At 41.3% G+C, this 16,465-nt stretch overlaps 1 protein-coding gene across 2 annotated transcripts in view; it reads left to right on the top strand.

The window, feature by feature from the left end:
* COL22A1 (collagen type XXII alpha 1 chain) overlaps window positions 1–16,465 on the top strand; it is a 317,529-nt gene that overhangs the window by 261,553 nt on the left and 39,511 nt on the right. For both annotated transcript variants that reach the window (XM_032254428.1, XM_032254418.1), the window contains 4 exons: window positions 5,334–5,387; window positions 7,030–7,083; window positions 11,337–11,390; window positions 15,773–15,826. In XM_032254428.1, coding sequence (XP_032110319.1) covers window positions 5,334–5,387; window positions 7,030–7,083; window positions 11,337–11,390; window positions 15,773–15,826 — 216 coding nt within the window. The remainder of the gene's footprint in view (window positions 1–5,333; window positions 5,388–7,029; window positions 7,084–11,336; window positions 11,391–15,772; window positions 15,827–16,465) is intronic.

The raw sequence follows: 16,465 nt of genomic DNA, 5'->3' as shown, positions 1-16,465 counted from the left end.
CAGGCAGTATAACTGGGGTTGGCCCCTACTAGTCCAACTTCAGTACCCCAAGTAGTTACTGTTCTGCCATACTCCTAAGTAACAATTGATATCAACACCAGCACCCAGGACAGCTCCTAATGGGGTACAGTGCTTTAGTCTACATTGTATCTGCTAATGCCCCTGTCTGCAACAGCTGCCCCTTATCACCACTTATTGTTGAGAAAATGCATCACAGAAGGGTTAAATGTGTCTTCTGAGGGCTCAGTCTATTGTGCTTCTTGGCTTCAAACCCAAGCCAGCTTCTGTACTTGTCATTTACCCTACACCACTTTCCAGAAAATAGACAGAAGGACTGTCTCATTTCCTCTCTGTTCAACTTCATTTATCAAACAGTATCTCTGCTAGACTTGGGGATGTGAAGATGAATCTGTAAACTGAAAATACTACCCCTGATGGAGTACTTAAGATCATTGTTAGCGTCTTTTCATAACCAAAGGCTCTGGGCATTCACTCGTCTCATGCACTGCCAAGAGGGCTTGGTTTCTTTGTTTTCAGCATTGGGGAAGCAGCCTCCCCAAGATTTATCTTATAGATGTGCATCTGCTCTCTTCAGTGGCTGTCATGAGGAAGTTCACGCCACACGGTCAACTAGAGAGCTCAATTCTAGGACTTTGAACTCACATAAAACCCTGACTTTAAGATATAAGATCTGGAAATTGTTGCTGCAGTTGTGATTATGATCTGTGGAGAGGAGGCAGAAGGAACAAGACAGTAATCACTGTGATGACCCTGGGAGCATGTATTCTACAGAATCAGATGTAATTGCCTTGCCTGGATTGGAAATGATGACTATTCTGTCACCTACAAAAACCAACATTTTTGTTTCCTTCTTATCACATGTTCACCAACCAGTAATAGGACCTAAAGAGGGCCGGGAATGGGCCCGGAGATACCCAATGAGCAAAAGTCCTCATTTGGAAGGTACAGATGACTCTGAGGAGGCAGAAATAATACCTGCTGCCGTTGGCAGTGCCAGAAAAAGCCCTGGGATTCCCATCCTGTCCAGAAAATAACCCAGAGCCACTTACTCCATGTTCTTTCCCAGAGCAGAAAACTCTTCCCATCCGTAACTGCCACAATTCTGAAAAAGTCTTACAAAGTATCACCTTAACAGTTTCCTTTCAAGTCAGGAGGTATATAGAGAGATTAGATATGGGTCCTTCCTTCCACAGCCTGATGCTGTGACAGAAAAGAAAGACACACAAGCTTGCAGCAAGCACTTAGGAATGTCTGATGAAGGCTGGAAGCCAACAAGAGCCATGGGCACAAGCCTGGGCTCTGGAAACCAGTGGTCCCCAACGTGCCCTTATTAGCTGAGTGAATTTAGCTTGCTAATTATAGGGCTTGGGCATTTATTTATCTGAACCTTGGGTCCCTCATCTGTACCTTGGGTTCCTCATCTGAAAAAGACCTGCACAACCTGTCTCATAACAAGGATGCGAGAACTAAAGAAGGGTGAATTTACAAAGCATGGCATGTAGGAAGCATTTAATACAGGTACCTGCAAGTGGTCCTCCAACCACAACAAATTGTCAGGAGAAGAGTAAATGACTTAAAATAAAAAAGAACACCATGGAACAAGGGGTAACCTGTGAAGGCACCTGGAGGAGGTAGGATTTTAGTTGCATTGGAGAGTTAATCAGGAATTTACCAGCTATCCCTGGAGAAAGGTTTTCCAAGCAGGACAACAGCCTGAAAAGTTTGGGAGCAGGGTATGTTCTGAGAGTAGCAGAGAGTTACTAACTTGGGAAAGTTTAGTCCCTGTCCTCAACAGTTTGAAAACCTTTTGATAAAATTGCCTGTTCAGCATATTCATGAAGGACAGCACTCTTACAGCAATTCCTGGTATGAATGTAACTTCCAAATAATTGTTTTATCATGTGCTTAGCACGTGATGATCCTGGAAAAAATTTAATTAAAAACAGAATCTCCTCCAAACTCAGAGAGGTTTTCCATGAACGTAGAAGAGAAAGAAAACAATTTTATAACCAGAATGTGATTTGCATTACAGACAATATGCTAAATGATTGCAAAGACAGAAAGAAATCTTACTTTTAGATAGCCCCTCTGATACAACCACCTATCACATACATGTTGTTAAGATAAGCACCAGCTGGTTCTCAAGTAAGAGGATTTAGTGACATCACATGTTCTTTCTAGATTCACATGATAATTGCAGTGGTCGTCTGTATGTCTATATCAACTAACTGACCTTATTCAAAGCAAAGCTGAACTTCTTACATCTTTATGGAAGGAGATAGATTTGCAACTTGGAGTCAGGCATCTGCTGAAGTTGGGCTTCTACTGTTTCACAGGAGCTGCGAGATAGGAATGCTATCTTCTTTGCTGATTCTATTTCAAAGAGATGGTTCCTAGGTCCTTGAGAAAAAACATTCCTGTGTTCCTGGGTCACAAGGCTAGCAAAAGGCTCATTTAGCTTTTAAAAGTATTGACATACCTTTCAAAGAGACCTCCCCCCCAAAAAAAACCCCACAAAAACAAAAACAAACCTCACAATTAACAAGTTTTCTAAAGTAAATGTTTTCAGTAAACAGAGTAGGGCAAAGTTTTTCTTATTTTCAACAGGGGGAATTAAGCCCTTAAAATAGCTCTTCAAGAGGACTAAACTAGCAAAATAATGAACTGATAATCTCCCTGGAATATGAATTCCCAGTGGGCATGGTATTTATGTATTTCATTGATTATTGTATCTCCAGAGTATAGAAAGGTGTCTGGCTTATGCTCAGCATGATCAGTCAGTCTTTCTGATTATAAATCCAGTACCCTTGACATTTTGAAACCACTTGGACAAGGCATCATGGTCTAGGGAAATAGCTGGAAAAGTAAAATGGGCAGAGAAAGCCAGCTTGGGTATCTGATCATGAGACAGATGGATGTGGATTAGATTCCCGACCTTGCTTTCTATGAGCTGTGTGAGCTCAGGTGAATAAGGGAACTGGTCTGGTCTTCAGATTTATTATCTAATACTCTGATAATAAGCCCTATCTTATAGAGTAGACTTACTGATTCAGTAAGAGAATATAGACATATTAAATATTTTTGCATCAGTTCAGGATATAAACAAGGAAATACATGTAATGGGATATCATGTGGGAAGCCTTGGCAGAGTTCCTGGAAGAGTCGGGGCTCTCTAAATGTCAGCCCCCGTCTCTGAAAGGAAATGAGTCAGGCTTGGGGGTGTGTATGTTTGCCTTGATCCCTGACTACGTTGGAGTAGGAGAAAGGGACAACTGTGGAGATCCTTGAGCTGCAGACATTTTCATTGTTGCTACATGGGTGTTGAAACTACTCTAAACCCAGACTGAGGGCTGGAATTTCGAAGGAAGCCACTTACTTTTAAGGCAGTTGTCCTAAATGTTAAGGAAGCAATGGACTCTTCTATGTCACTTCTCTTCGTTGATTACAACAGTGTGTCTGCAGACAGGCGCACTGGCTTTGTTTAGATTTAGAAACAGTGAAAATAATTCCATGCAAAAACATCAGAAGAAATGCTCCTTCTCTCTGACTCCATTTTTTTTCTCTTCTAAACAATGATATTTAGCACTTCATAGATATGAGCTCACCTAACCCTCCCATTATAGCACAGGGAGAGAGTGAGGATTAGTATGTAGTTACTGTTAACAGTGGTCTGCTGAGGTGGTAGAACAGTCTAGATTGAAAGAGGGCTGGACTTGATGTTTCCATGAGAGAACTGTGGGGTTCTGGATCCCTGGAAGGACCCTCCTAGATGGACCTGCCCCTCATCCTTTATTTACTAGAGGAGCAAACTGAGACCAGAGAGGATAGAAGACGTGATATGCTTAAGAATGTAAAGATAAAGGGCCACAGGCATGGAACCACAGCTAAGATTGACCTACTGCCACAAACCTATTTACTGCATAAAATATTGTTTTAAAGGAATTGAAATGTTTCTGTTTAAAAACATTGTGCACTTGTTAACACAGTAAATGCAGAGCTAAAGTAGAAAACAGTTAAAGGGTTGGAACCTTTGGATGTTACTTTCATGGGTAGTCTGTAAAAAGTATTTTTTAGCAGGTTGTATGTTTTGAGCATCTTGGCCATGATGATGACAATGACAATGGCGATGATGAGGATGATGGTTATGATCACAGTAGTGGTGGTGGTGATCATTATGCAGACAATGACAGTGATCATGATAGTGAAGATGAGGATGATGATGGTGATGGTGGTGACAGTGATGATACAGCTCTTGTGATAGTGACTGTGGTCATGATGGTGATGGAATAATAATGATGGTGATGGTAATGATCACGGTGATCATCATGGTGATAATGACCTTGAGAATCCTGATAGCTAATGTTTATTGAGGGCAAACACACATCCCGTCCTAAGACTAAGCACTTTGTATATTTTAGGTCATTTAACTCTCACAGTAACCCCATGACAAAGATATTATTTTATCATTCTCATTTTGCAAGAAGACAGAGAGTTTAAATATCTTGTCCAATGACACACAGTTAGCAAGTGGCAAAGCCAGAATTAAAATGCAAAATAATAAAGATAATAATGATAACTAAGATTTATTGAGCTTTTACTGTGTTCCGGGCTCTGTGCTGTTTCCCATCTATTATTTTGTTCTCTAACATTTCATGGGATAGGCATCATTATTTTCTTGTTCTTGTAGGTAGGTTACAAAACTCCTCGAAGTCTCACAGCTAGTAAGGGAGGGAGCAAGAATCTTATGTCTGGATAAATTCTTCCAAAGCTTCCTGTGTCGTACTGCTGCTCTTGCCTGCCACCATCTAAACTTCTCCTTCTCCCTCACCGTCACACCCGTTCTGCAAGGCCTGCAGACCCTGGGTTTATTCTGCCTCTTTTCCTGCCACACCTGGAACACCCCTTTCTTCTAACTGACCCTTTTCTCTATAGCCTGTACCACTAGCATGTCCCACACTACACCCACAGCTAGAACCTAGGACAATTACATATCTTTTTAATGGTTTCCAATGCCTACAACTAACTCTAACATCAGATGTTGACATGCAAGGCTCTCAAAGAAATGAGCCCTGTCTGCCTCCCCAGCCCCATTTCCTGGAGCCCCATACCCCAAATCCCAGTTAAGCCATTTCATCAACACATCCTCAACCAGGCCCTGTTTCTATCTGCTGCCACCGTACCTGAGCTACCACAGGAAATCGATAAGAGGTTTTGGGGAATTAATGAATAGATGAATGAATGCATAAAATGCTTTTTGTTTCTCTATTAAAATTTCTGGTGAAATCTCTTTCTTTTCTTTTTTTCCTTTCAAGGGAAGTCAAGGAGAACGTGGTGCAGATGGTGAGGTTGGACAGAAAGGTGATCAGGTAAAAATTTACTCTGTAAGGAACCATTCATCCCGAGGAAGGATCACTGTTTCTCCAAGGCGGCTTCCACTGTACAATGTCATTTCTTGTCTCTTCTTTGCCTGTAGCAGGATTTTTAAAAATCTAGCTTTCATGGTTTTTATCTTGTTATCTCTGGTTTATTGTAAGTCCCCTCTCTCCCCAAATTATCTGAGAAGCCCTCCCTCCCTCCCTCCCTCCCTTCCTTCCTTCCTTCCTTCCTTCCTGTACTATTTTACCTTTGTTTCTTTTCACCAAAATGGTAGTTATTCATTACAAAATTCCCCCTTCTTTCCTCCCATCGTCTCAAGTAACTGTTGCCTGGCTCTCTTGGTGCTAGCTGAAATGCTTCACAGACACTCCATGCTCTGGTCAGTGCACATCCAGACTTGCTGGACCACTGTTCCTAGCGTGCTATAGGATGGGACCAATGAGGGCTTGCTGCTCTCTCTGTGGATCTGAGCATGGCCTCCCTATCATCCTCTATCCAGTACGACCAGCTGATTTCTGCCCATTCCAATTCTACCAGCCTTCCTGCCAATGGAAATGGCTGTTATCCTTCTGCTTTGCTGCTGTCACCCTTTTCCCTGTTCTTGTTTCTCTCCTGTCTTACCTGCCGTCCCCCTTACTCCTCCCTCTATTCTGCATCTCATAGCCAGTGCTCATTGTAAGCCAATTCCATGCCAGGCGCTGCACCTGGCTCTGCAATCTGGAATGAGTCATGGGCAAGCTCCTGACCTCAGTGGGCTTGCTGTTCAGTGAGGGCGGAGGCACATGAACGAGCAACACACAGGCAGTGAGATGAGAGCTGTGCTCAAAGTCTGAATGAACTCCTCAGCTAAAACCTCTTCTGTATTTGGAAAAACAAAATGTATTTGGATTATTCTTATAAGAATGAGTTATCAAAGGCAATGTACTCTACATTGAATGCTGCAGCCTGAGGTTTCAGTGGTAAGGCTTGGAGGCGGAGGGCAGAGAATCATTTCTTTCATGGTGGTTTGTTTGGTTTCATAACATTGTTCTACAAGGCTAAGTGCTAGATGTCAAGCTTTGTTCTATAACTTTTTCAGCTGATTCTATAATATGCAACAGACTCCTCTACACATAGAGAAGCAAATCTCTTGCTTAAAATAACTGTAATATTGCCAGAGTATGAAGGCCATAATTCAGTTAGCCTAACCGTTTCCATTGTGTACATTGTGTCTGTGTGCATTTATTTTTCTTTATGTTTTTATTATGAAACGCTTCAAGCATATCTAAAGAATAAGGACTGTAATAAAATGAACCCTTCTGTACCTAGCACTTGACCACAACAGCTTTCAATTATTATGACACCTCTTGTTTTCATTTATATCCTCAGCCATTTCTCCACACCCCCTGCCCACACATTATTTTGAAACAAATCCACTTTCAGGACATACCTGTTTTTATAAATATTGTCAGGTAGTATCTCAACCTATTGATATATAAAAAGAGGGCTCTTTTGTTGTCAGTGTCTTTAACCGAAATTGTTAGTGGGGTTAGAAAGTGGATTCTGGATTGTTTCCTGAAATTTGATATTTGTGCAAAGTTTAAAAAGTGTTTTTCAAGTCATTTGAAAGAATTGTGTCTTGTGTTTTCGTAGGGTCATCCTGGAGTTCCAGGTTTCATGGGGCCCCCAGGGAGCCCTGGGCCACCAGTAAGTAATCCTCTTTAGTCTCTTCCTCTTGGGGCCTTGACATTTGAATGCACACCTCTACTCACCAGGCCTGGTATGACACTGAACATATCTCTCATTTTAAGGGATGGGCCAATACCCAAAAGGTGGCAGGGATGACCTAAAAATGCAAGTCCCACAGGCATGTGGGGGAAGGTGCAGAGGGTGTGGAGTAGGCTTGATGGACCATGTAATTAGAGTGATGTCGGGACTGGAGGACATCGGCAAAGACAGACAGACTTGCTTCTTCTTTTTGCAAATTGAGCTTGAGTGGGTAGGAAGCCCATACGTCAAGGTTATGATGTCAAACAAAGAAGGTAGAAAATGAGAAATCGTAAGCAGCTTTCCCCATTTTATGGGGAGCCTGTCTGAACGTTATCTCAATGATCTCCACTAGGCCCCCCTGAGCAAATGTTCTCTCTGTTCTTATAGTAGCTGTAGCCTTGATATTGACTGGTGCCCTTCTCAGCATTTCCCTCTCCTTTCAGTGTAGGCTGCTCATAGATTACTCATGTTCCTCCTCTGATTGGAGTCCGCTGCCGTTGCAGCCCACATATCCATCATGGGTAGCCATGGCAACAGGCACTGGGAATGATTGTCCCTGCCAAGCCCAGGGTCAGTCCCCAGGGATGTCCCATGGGTTCTACATGAGACCCTTGTCCCAGACCTTGCAAGGAGAGGATTTCTGGAATGACTGAAAGACCACAGAAAAGGAACTCCCTTCAAACAGGGAATACCCTGTTAGAAAGTATAGTGAAAAGAGGTTCAGTTAGGAGTATAAATTTAAAATATATGAAACTAAGCTTGCTCTGTCTTCTTTTTAAACAGCTCAACTTCTAGTTGTAACTGTGTGTTAATTAGTAGAATAAATTAAATCATTTTAAGTGAGTATTTTCAATAAAATCATATGAAAGCATGAAATGGCATCTTTCACTTCATGTTGACTTTTACAGCAAACTCATAAAAAGGTGAATTGTCTACAAAAGCACTATTCAGTTTCTCAGAAAGCCTACTTTAAGTCTTTAATGTTCAACACATTTTCCTCTGAAGTGCCTTTGAAATTAATTTTGTTTTTAATTTCTCAGCCTCACATCTTACCTGGCCCAACTCTGCCATGTGCACATTTGTGAAGGATACTGTAGGGAATTGATCAGTTTGCTGTCGTTTAACTTCACAAAATTCCACAATTCTTTCAAGGTTTATAATTTCACTCAGTCATTGCTTCGCACTGTATATGAATATTATTGGATCTTGTAGCATCTGATAATCAGCAAAAAGAGAAACTGATAATGATGCTGACACGATCGGTAGTAGGGAGAGGTACTAGTGAAGCAAAGGGGGGCATTTGAGAAGGAACTAATTTTACTTAAAAATAGTTTATTCATGAATAGTTTTATATGATGACATTAGCTTCCCTGTACAACTTAACAGCTGAGGTTCTCAGAAAATGAACATTGGATTAACGCCTCATCCCCGCTCCGCCCTGGTAGTTCCAAACCCTCTAACATGTTCTCAGTGAAAACAAAACCCCCTTCTCACTGGAAATTGCAGTAAGTTAGAACTCCGTGACTACTGTAGGAAATGATTCCTGGTTTCTTATTCTCGCGCTAGATGATGAATTGGAGGCTCAGAAACAACCGTCATCAGAAGCCAGCTTGTTTGTCTCCAGCTGATTAATGCTTTCAGTTCACTTGGCAGATGTTTACTGAGCTTCTGTTTTGTGTCGTGCCTTGTACTGTTAATTGCCTGTGAGAATGGATGCTGAGGCAGCGCCCGTTTAGGCTCACCAGCCAATCACACAGAAGCAATTCCAGAGCAGAAAATTAACCTTTCTGGTCATGGATGCGTTGTTTTAGTTTTGTTCTTTGTTGTTGTTGCTTGTTTTCAAGTACTTATTAATTGTCAGGCCCTGTTGGAAATATGCAGGGATATGGGTAGTGAGCTGACAAAGCTCTTTCTTTTAGTGCTTATTTTCTGGTGCTCAGTCAGCATCCTTCTTCCAGATAAAACCCTTACTCCATGCGCATATGCAGTAGGGGATTTTATTCCAACTTGGCAAGTTTCGAGACTCTAGGATGCCAGAAGCTTTTTATTAAAGTTATGTGGAACAATCTAGATTTGTTTTATTAGCTTTGACTAGATGTTGAATTCAAGCATGAACCTTAGGCTACTCATTAAAATATTATCATTATCCCTTTATTTTGTGAACCTTTACTGGGTCCGTACAAAGTAGAAGCAGTAGAGACAAATACAGCTGCACCCTTCCCCAGAAGTTTGTCATACAGTTATATCATATTTCTTTGAGGTCTAAGACCATGATGCAGTCACTTTTATGTCTCTAAAATTTGACTCATACCTGGTACAATTTAGACACTTAATAAAAGTTTGTAAGAATTTAATAAAGGCTGCTGGAAAGACATCAATAGAGTACTGTGGGAACTTGCTTATTTATGCTTCCATGTTTAGTTAATATCTGCAGGATTCCTTGTCGTGGGGTGAACAATAGACACATTCATGGAAAGCTCCTCTTGGACAGCCCTTAGCATTTCTCTGGTGCTAACCCCTTATGTGTCATGAATTCCATTTTCTCAACAACCCGCATAAGACAGGCACTGTTCTTTTCCTTCATTTTACAAAGGAACTGAGATACAGAGGGGTCAAGTAACTTTCCTATGATTATACAGCTATTCAGTGAAGAAGTAGGATGTGGGCTCAGGAACTCTGACTCTAAGAGGCTGCACTCTTAACCAGTGCTCTTTCTTCTGTACCTGGTACCTTGTCAGCATTGCCTCATTACTCCTCCCCTTCCTAAAGACATGTGCAATTTCCAGCCTTTCACTGTTAAGGAAACTAAAGCTTAGAGATCTTACATGACTCAACCAAAGCTAGTAAAAGGCACATGTGTGAATTCGTCTAAAGAACTGCTGCCTTCATAACCCAGTCAGTTCACTTCTAATTCATTCGTTTATTCAAGAATATTGCTTACTGTATCCCAGGAGCTGTTTTAGTTCCAATGAAGAAAGAAAGAAAATGGTAGTTCTTGACCTCATGAAGGTAGGAGGTGTGTGGAAGGAGAGAGCTAGATGATAAAAATAAATAAGAAATCAATGAACACTAGCATGACAGAGGTTTGCAGGTGCTATGGGGGAAGGTAGACAGGAAAGGGACCTCCCCAGAGCAGGGATGATGAAGGGTAGATCTTTCAATTTTGGGTCTGGTAGGCAGAAAACGTTTCACTGAGATGCTGATACATGAGCTAAGACCTGGAGGATGGGAGGGCATGAGGCTTCTGCATATGTGGGGGACTAGAATATAAGGGGAAGAAACAGCATATGCAAGAGCCTCAGGCAAAAGTGTGCCTGGAGCTCACTTTGAGCTGCTTGCTGATTGGCATAGAAGTCTTCTTCCATTTATCCATCTGTAGATCTCTTCACCCTTGACTTGACACAGCGATTGCCTTCCTAATCTCCTGGAAGATAAACCTAGTTGTTCATTTGCTTTTTGTCCTGAAATATTCCTTGTTATTAGCTGAAAATGCCCATCCTGAAGCGAGTTCATTTACTGTGTTCGAAGGGGTGACTGGCTGGCTAATGCATTGGCCCTTCCTACAACGTGGTTGCTCTTTTCCAAACATCTTGTATTCCCAGAGAATAGCTCAGCCTGATGAAGAGGAAGAAGCACATTTGAAATATCTGTGGTTCGGGAAGCTAGGAGGGGGCACAGAATGTAAGATCGGTGTGTCGATGTATTAGGCTGTTTTTACATGGCTACAAAGAAATACCTGAGGTTGAATAATTTATAAAGAAAAGAGGTTTTATTGGCTCAGGTCTGTAGGCTGTACAAACATGGTACCAGCATCTGCTTGACATCTGAAGAGACTGCAGTGAACTTTCATCATAGAGGAAGGCTAGGTGTGTCAGATGGCAAGAGCAGGAGCAAGTGACCAAGGAGGGGAGGTCCTAGAGTTTTAAACAACCAGATCTTTCATGAGCTAACTGAGTGGGAGCTGACTTATCACCAAGGGGATTGCGCTAAATCATTCATGAGAGATCTGTCCCCATGATTCAATCACGTCCCACCAGGCCCCACCTCCAATATTGGAAATCACATTTCAGCATGAGATTTGAAGGGGACAAATAAGCAACCGTATCAATTGCTTTGTATTCAAAGCAGGGGGTGCTAATGACCTCTGTCCAGATGCACAAGAAACTAGCTTTCTGCCTTGTCTTTTTTAGGGGGCCGATGGAATTTCAGGAGCTGCTGGACCACCAGGAATCCAAGGGTCACCTGTAAGTTCCTCAAGGATTGGGATCTGTTTGTAGTCTATCTTTAGCCTTTCCAGAACCCCAAGTGTTTACCAATCCTGCTCTGGTCCTGTCTGTCTCCTGTGGCTCACATGTTTTTGAGGTTCTGTTCACTACAAGTTTTGCAGTGAAACTGCAGGAGGGTTTGCTTTCTGTAGGAGCCCTGGTTATTTTGCTACTAGAGTAAAGGTTTGGTTGAAATGATCTGAAGATCTGTGTTTCCAGAATTTAGTTTATAACCGTCAATGCAAATAGGTCCTAGATTTAGGCCCCATATCTCAATTTCTTGTCAGTGTGGTTTCTATTTTGAGCAGGTGCAGGGAAGTGGAAATGGAAGAGAGCTAACTCACCTAGGACTATGGTATGTACCAGGTGAATGTCAGGCAAGAGGCCACCATTGTTACCCCAACTGTTCAAAAGAGGAGAGTCGAATTAAAAATAAGTCACTAGTCAAGGATCCCAAACCACAACTAGTGGAGTTGGCATTTGAACCCAAAACTTTTATCTCAAAATCCAGATTTCATTTCATGAAGCTGCCAGAACCACTCTTGGTTTCAATGCCATAAAGGGTGAACCACAGTTTAGTAGGTATTATGTTAGTAGCCAATATATGCATGGCATGTAAATGAATACACGGTACATAAAAATTCTTTATCTCATCTGACACCCCTTCCCCCTTTAGCCCTATATGTTAGAAAGGCCATGAATCATTATCTCCATTTTACAAATATGGAGAGTAGGAATTGGAGAAGTGAAATGGCCAGTTCAGGGTCACACAGTGAGGAAAAGAATGTGAGAGCCAGGTGCAATCCCTAGGCCACAGGAATGTCACCATTATATTTCAAGGCCAGCTAGCAAGCAGGCCAGCCCTACCCTGGTATCTCTGGAGTTCTGTGCAAAGGGCATGTGCAAAGGACATTATTACTTAGGAAGACTTTCTTCATGTCAAAGGAGGAGGTCAGCATCCCATGGGGTTATGTCACTTGGTCAAAGTCATACAGGAAATTAGTGTCCAAGTTGGGAGTTAAGCCAATTTAAGATTTCTCAGATCAGTTCTCCTTCTGCTATTCCACACTGACCCACTGCATGTGTGGTCTGGGCAGCCAGACGGATGTTGAGACTGAAAAATCACAGCCCCATGGCTCTGTTTAGGATCCTCATCTGGTCAATCCTTTTGAAGCCACCCATCTAGAAGTCCCAGGATAAATAAAATATAAAATGTACTGGGTTGGGCACAGTTGATCATGACTATAATTCCAGTACTTTCGGAGGCCAAGGTTGGCAAATCACCTGAGTTCAGGAATTTCAGATCAGCCTAAGCAACATGATGAAACCCCCTCTCTACTAAAACTACAAAACTTAGCTGGGCGTGGTGGCACGTGCCTGATTCCCAGCTACTCGGGAAGCCAAAGCAGGAGAATCACTTGAACCAGAGAGGCAGAGACTACAGGGAGCTGAGATTGTGCCACTGCACTCCAGCCTGGGCGACAGAGTGTGACTTCGTATGCAAATGATTTCCCTGATAAAAACAAATGGATTGTTTGCCTGAAAATAATAAGATATGGATCCAGGACATAAAACTATTACATTCCTAGGAATTAAACTGTGTTAAATAAGACTTTGATTCTGTCACGGGACCACTCCTCAACTTATGGTGTCCCTTGAAGCTGTCCATGGTGCTGAAATTTGCCCTAACCGTCAAACTAGAATATAGTGGAAGTTTTCTTTGCCCAGAGAGTACTGATGGTCATAAAATGGAAGTAATTTTTTTTTTCTTTTCCTTTTGAGACAGAGTCTCACTCTTGTTGTCCAGGCTGGAGTGCAGGGACACGATCTCTGCTCACTGCAACCTCTGTCTCCTGGGTTCAAGTGATTTCCAACTAATTTTTGTATTTTTGGTAGAAATGGGGTTTCACCATGTTGCCAAGGCTGGTCTTAGACCTTAAGTGATCCGACTGCCTCGGCCTCCCAAAGTGCTGGGATTAACAGGCATGAGCCACCACACCCAGCCAATAAAAGTAATTTTTTTTTTTGAGATGGAGTCTTGCTCTATCACCAGGCTGGAGTGCAGTGGCACAATCTTGGCTCACCGCAACCTCTGACTCATGAGTTCAGGTGATTCTCCTGCCTCAGCCTCTCGAGGTGGGGTGCCACCCCACCCAGCTAATTTTTTGTATTTTTAGTAGAGATGGGGTTTCACCATGTTGGCCAGGATGGTCTCAATGTCTTGACCTTGTGATCCTACTGCCTCAGTCTCCCAAAGTGCCAGGATTACAGGCATGAGCCACCACACCCAGCCCCAGAAGTAATTTTTGAAAGTTAAATGGGGCATAATTATAATAAAAAGATACATACACAGAAACCTTAGTTCTGTTATATTTTGAATTAAAAGACAAATCTTTGGCAGTCTTTTTGACATAGGATAAAGGCTTTTACTTTGATTTTGGGTAATGAATGGAGTCTTTTGTCATGAGTCATGTAAAAAGTGCATCCACTGATCACTTTTTGTTACTTTTTGAAAATTGGTTTGAGAATATAACAACGTATGTGTGACAATATGAATGTTGAGTTCTAGATTGTTAGGATGATTTTCCTAGTCTTTTGTAGCTTTCCTAACCTTTTATAGCTGTATCAATTTAGATGATGAGTGGTGAATGACTCACTTTTGGCTAGTGTTTTCAAAATCCTACCATAGCTTGCATAAAAAGTTTATTCTTTTTTCCCACCTAAATTATACCGGATTGTTTAATCAACAATTAAATTGTATGATTTCCATCACAAATAACTGATGCAAACAGGCTTGGGAACAAGCACACTGACTTCTTGCAAGCCTTCACCTCACAGAAAAGTGAGTGGAACAGAAAAGCAAGAGTGGACTGCAGGCAAGGATGTACTGCAGTGCTGTGACGAGGCATGGGTTTTTGGAGAGCGTGGAGAGGCTGGTTTATAATGGGGGTTGGTCAGTGGAAGTTGTTTAAGAGTCTACCATGTTGTAATTTTCAGCCTCTCTGCCAATGGAATTGCTTTCTAAATAAATAAGAGTCTAGTGATGCCAAGAAGACTTAACAGGGAGTCAGAGGCAGAATTCTTTCCTAGATCTGCCACATTCTTATTATGGGACCATGCCTTCCTCACCTGAGTTTAAAAGGAATGGTCTAATATAGTACTTGGCAAACTTTTTCCATAAAGAACCAATTAGCAAATATTTTAATGCAAAATTAGCCATAGACAACATGCACACCGATGGGTGTAACTGTGTTATGATAAAACTTTATTTAACAAATTTAGCAGTGGGTTGGACTTTGCTGACCCCAGTCCTACGTCACCGGTGTTTCCACACTAGGGTATTTGAAACAATAGGCATCCAGGAGGGAACCCAAGATGCTCCATTATCAATATTTAAAAATCTCTGATAATATCTCCATCTTCGTCACAGGTTGACCAAAAATCTCCACTTAATTTTCTGATGTGTTTGTAGGTGTTGTGATGTGGGGAGGGGTGAATATTTTGTTATATCATGCTTATTATTGTGCATTGGCCTAAAGTTTAAGAATACCTCATTTTGTGTGGCATGTGAATTAGAATGTAAAATTTGACATCCGTATCTTATCTCCCAATAAACACTAGTAGGAAATTATAAAGTTGTCAGACCTACTCATGGTAGAGACACAGGGTGATATGATAATATTCACTATGGTGGGAATTGGGGTACTGATTAGATAATGCTAATTTATAAGCCCTGATTGAAACTTATGTAAGTCTTTGATGAACTAAATGGGAAATAAAATATTAATTAGTGAATTCTGGTAAAACAATTTTCAAATACAAGGAAAGAGATAATAGAGAAGTTACTGGTAAAATAAGTAGAACACTGGAAAAAAATGATGAAAATAATAAACCATCTGTTATGCATGCCCCTAGTCAGCTCCCCCTGTGTACAGTCCTGTACACACCACATCTCAAGGTGCTGAGGTCTGTGCTGTATGGGTAGAGAACTTGAATTTCTGGAAGTCTGGGGACAAATACAGAGCTGGATCTGGACTCAGGTCTTGTGGATTCTAAAACCCCAATAGCTTCTTCCCATTGGCATTCCAATAGGCAGTTTTCCCTGAGCCTGTGTATTAATAATATGGTCAGAATGAGTCCCAGTGTGTGTACCAATAGGGGTGATTATATTCAGCTCCAGGGAACTTCACTGCCTTGGAGGAAACACAGCTCAGAAGGCCATGAGGCTGATACAGAAGCACCCCTTGCTTCTAACCAAACACTCACTCCCTCAACCCATGAATGCAGTCCTGTGTGAAGTCATTAACTTCCGGAAAAGCCAGTAAAGGTTTCATGCTGTTTTTATGTCTTGGATCTTTTAGGGGAAAGAAGGCCCTCCTGGCCCCCAAGGCCCATCTGGATTACCTGGAATCCCAGTAAGTGGCTTTTATAAAAACACACAAACAGAGACAACCTAGTTTCTCTTTATAAAAACAAGCAAGCAAAAATATATTTCACTGTCAAAACAAGGCCAGGCCACTAGTGGAATTTCGAGTGTTGTAGAAAACTAGAAATAAAATAATCACTAACTTGTTTATCAGTTAAAGCCGACTAAAATTTTGGTAGACTGGGTCTTAATCTTGTGCTTCTTTTAGGCATATATTAGTTGTTTCTTATTTCTTTAAATAGTAATTTTTCTCTCTTTCTTTACATATATATGTATGTATACGTGTATATATATGTTTATATTGTTAAAACAATCAACACACACATATACAGAACTGTGATAATTAACTATTTGTGATAATGTAAACATTTTCCATTTTCCCATACTAGTGTTAAATTTTCATAAACTTTACATGTAATATATACAGTGGATGCACCACAATATATATGATCGTTTCTCAGTTGCCTCATAAACCTTACAATTATTTTAAAAAGCAGCTACAAAGGACAATTTCATATGCACAGCATTTAAAAAATTTCTTAATGATGATCCTCCAAAATGTGATTTGCTTGCCAGAGTAGAGAAACATCTAAGATTCTTGATACATACTGCAGAATTACTTTCCACG

The sequence above is a fragment of the Sapajus apella genome, unplaced genomic scaffold (assembly GCF_009761245.1).
Source record: "Sapajus apella isolate SASKATOON/1434 unplaced genomic scaffold, GSC_monkey_1.0 scaffold3, whole genome shotgun sequence".
Classification (NCBI taxonomy): Eukaryota; Metazoa; Chordata; class Mammalia; order Primates; family Cebidae; genus Sapajus; species Sapajus apella.
This window is presented reverse-complemented; position numbering and strand designations above follow the sequence as displayed.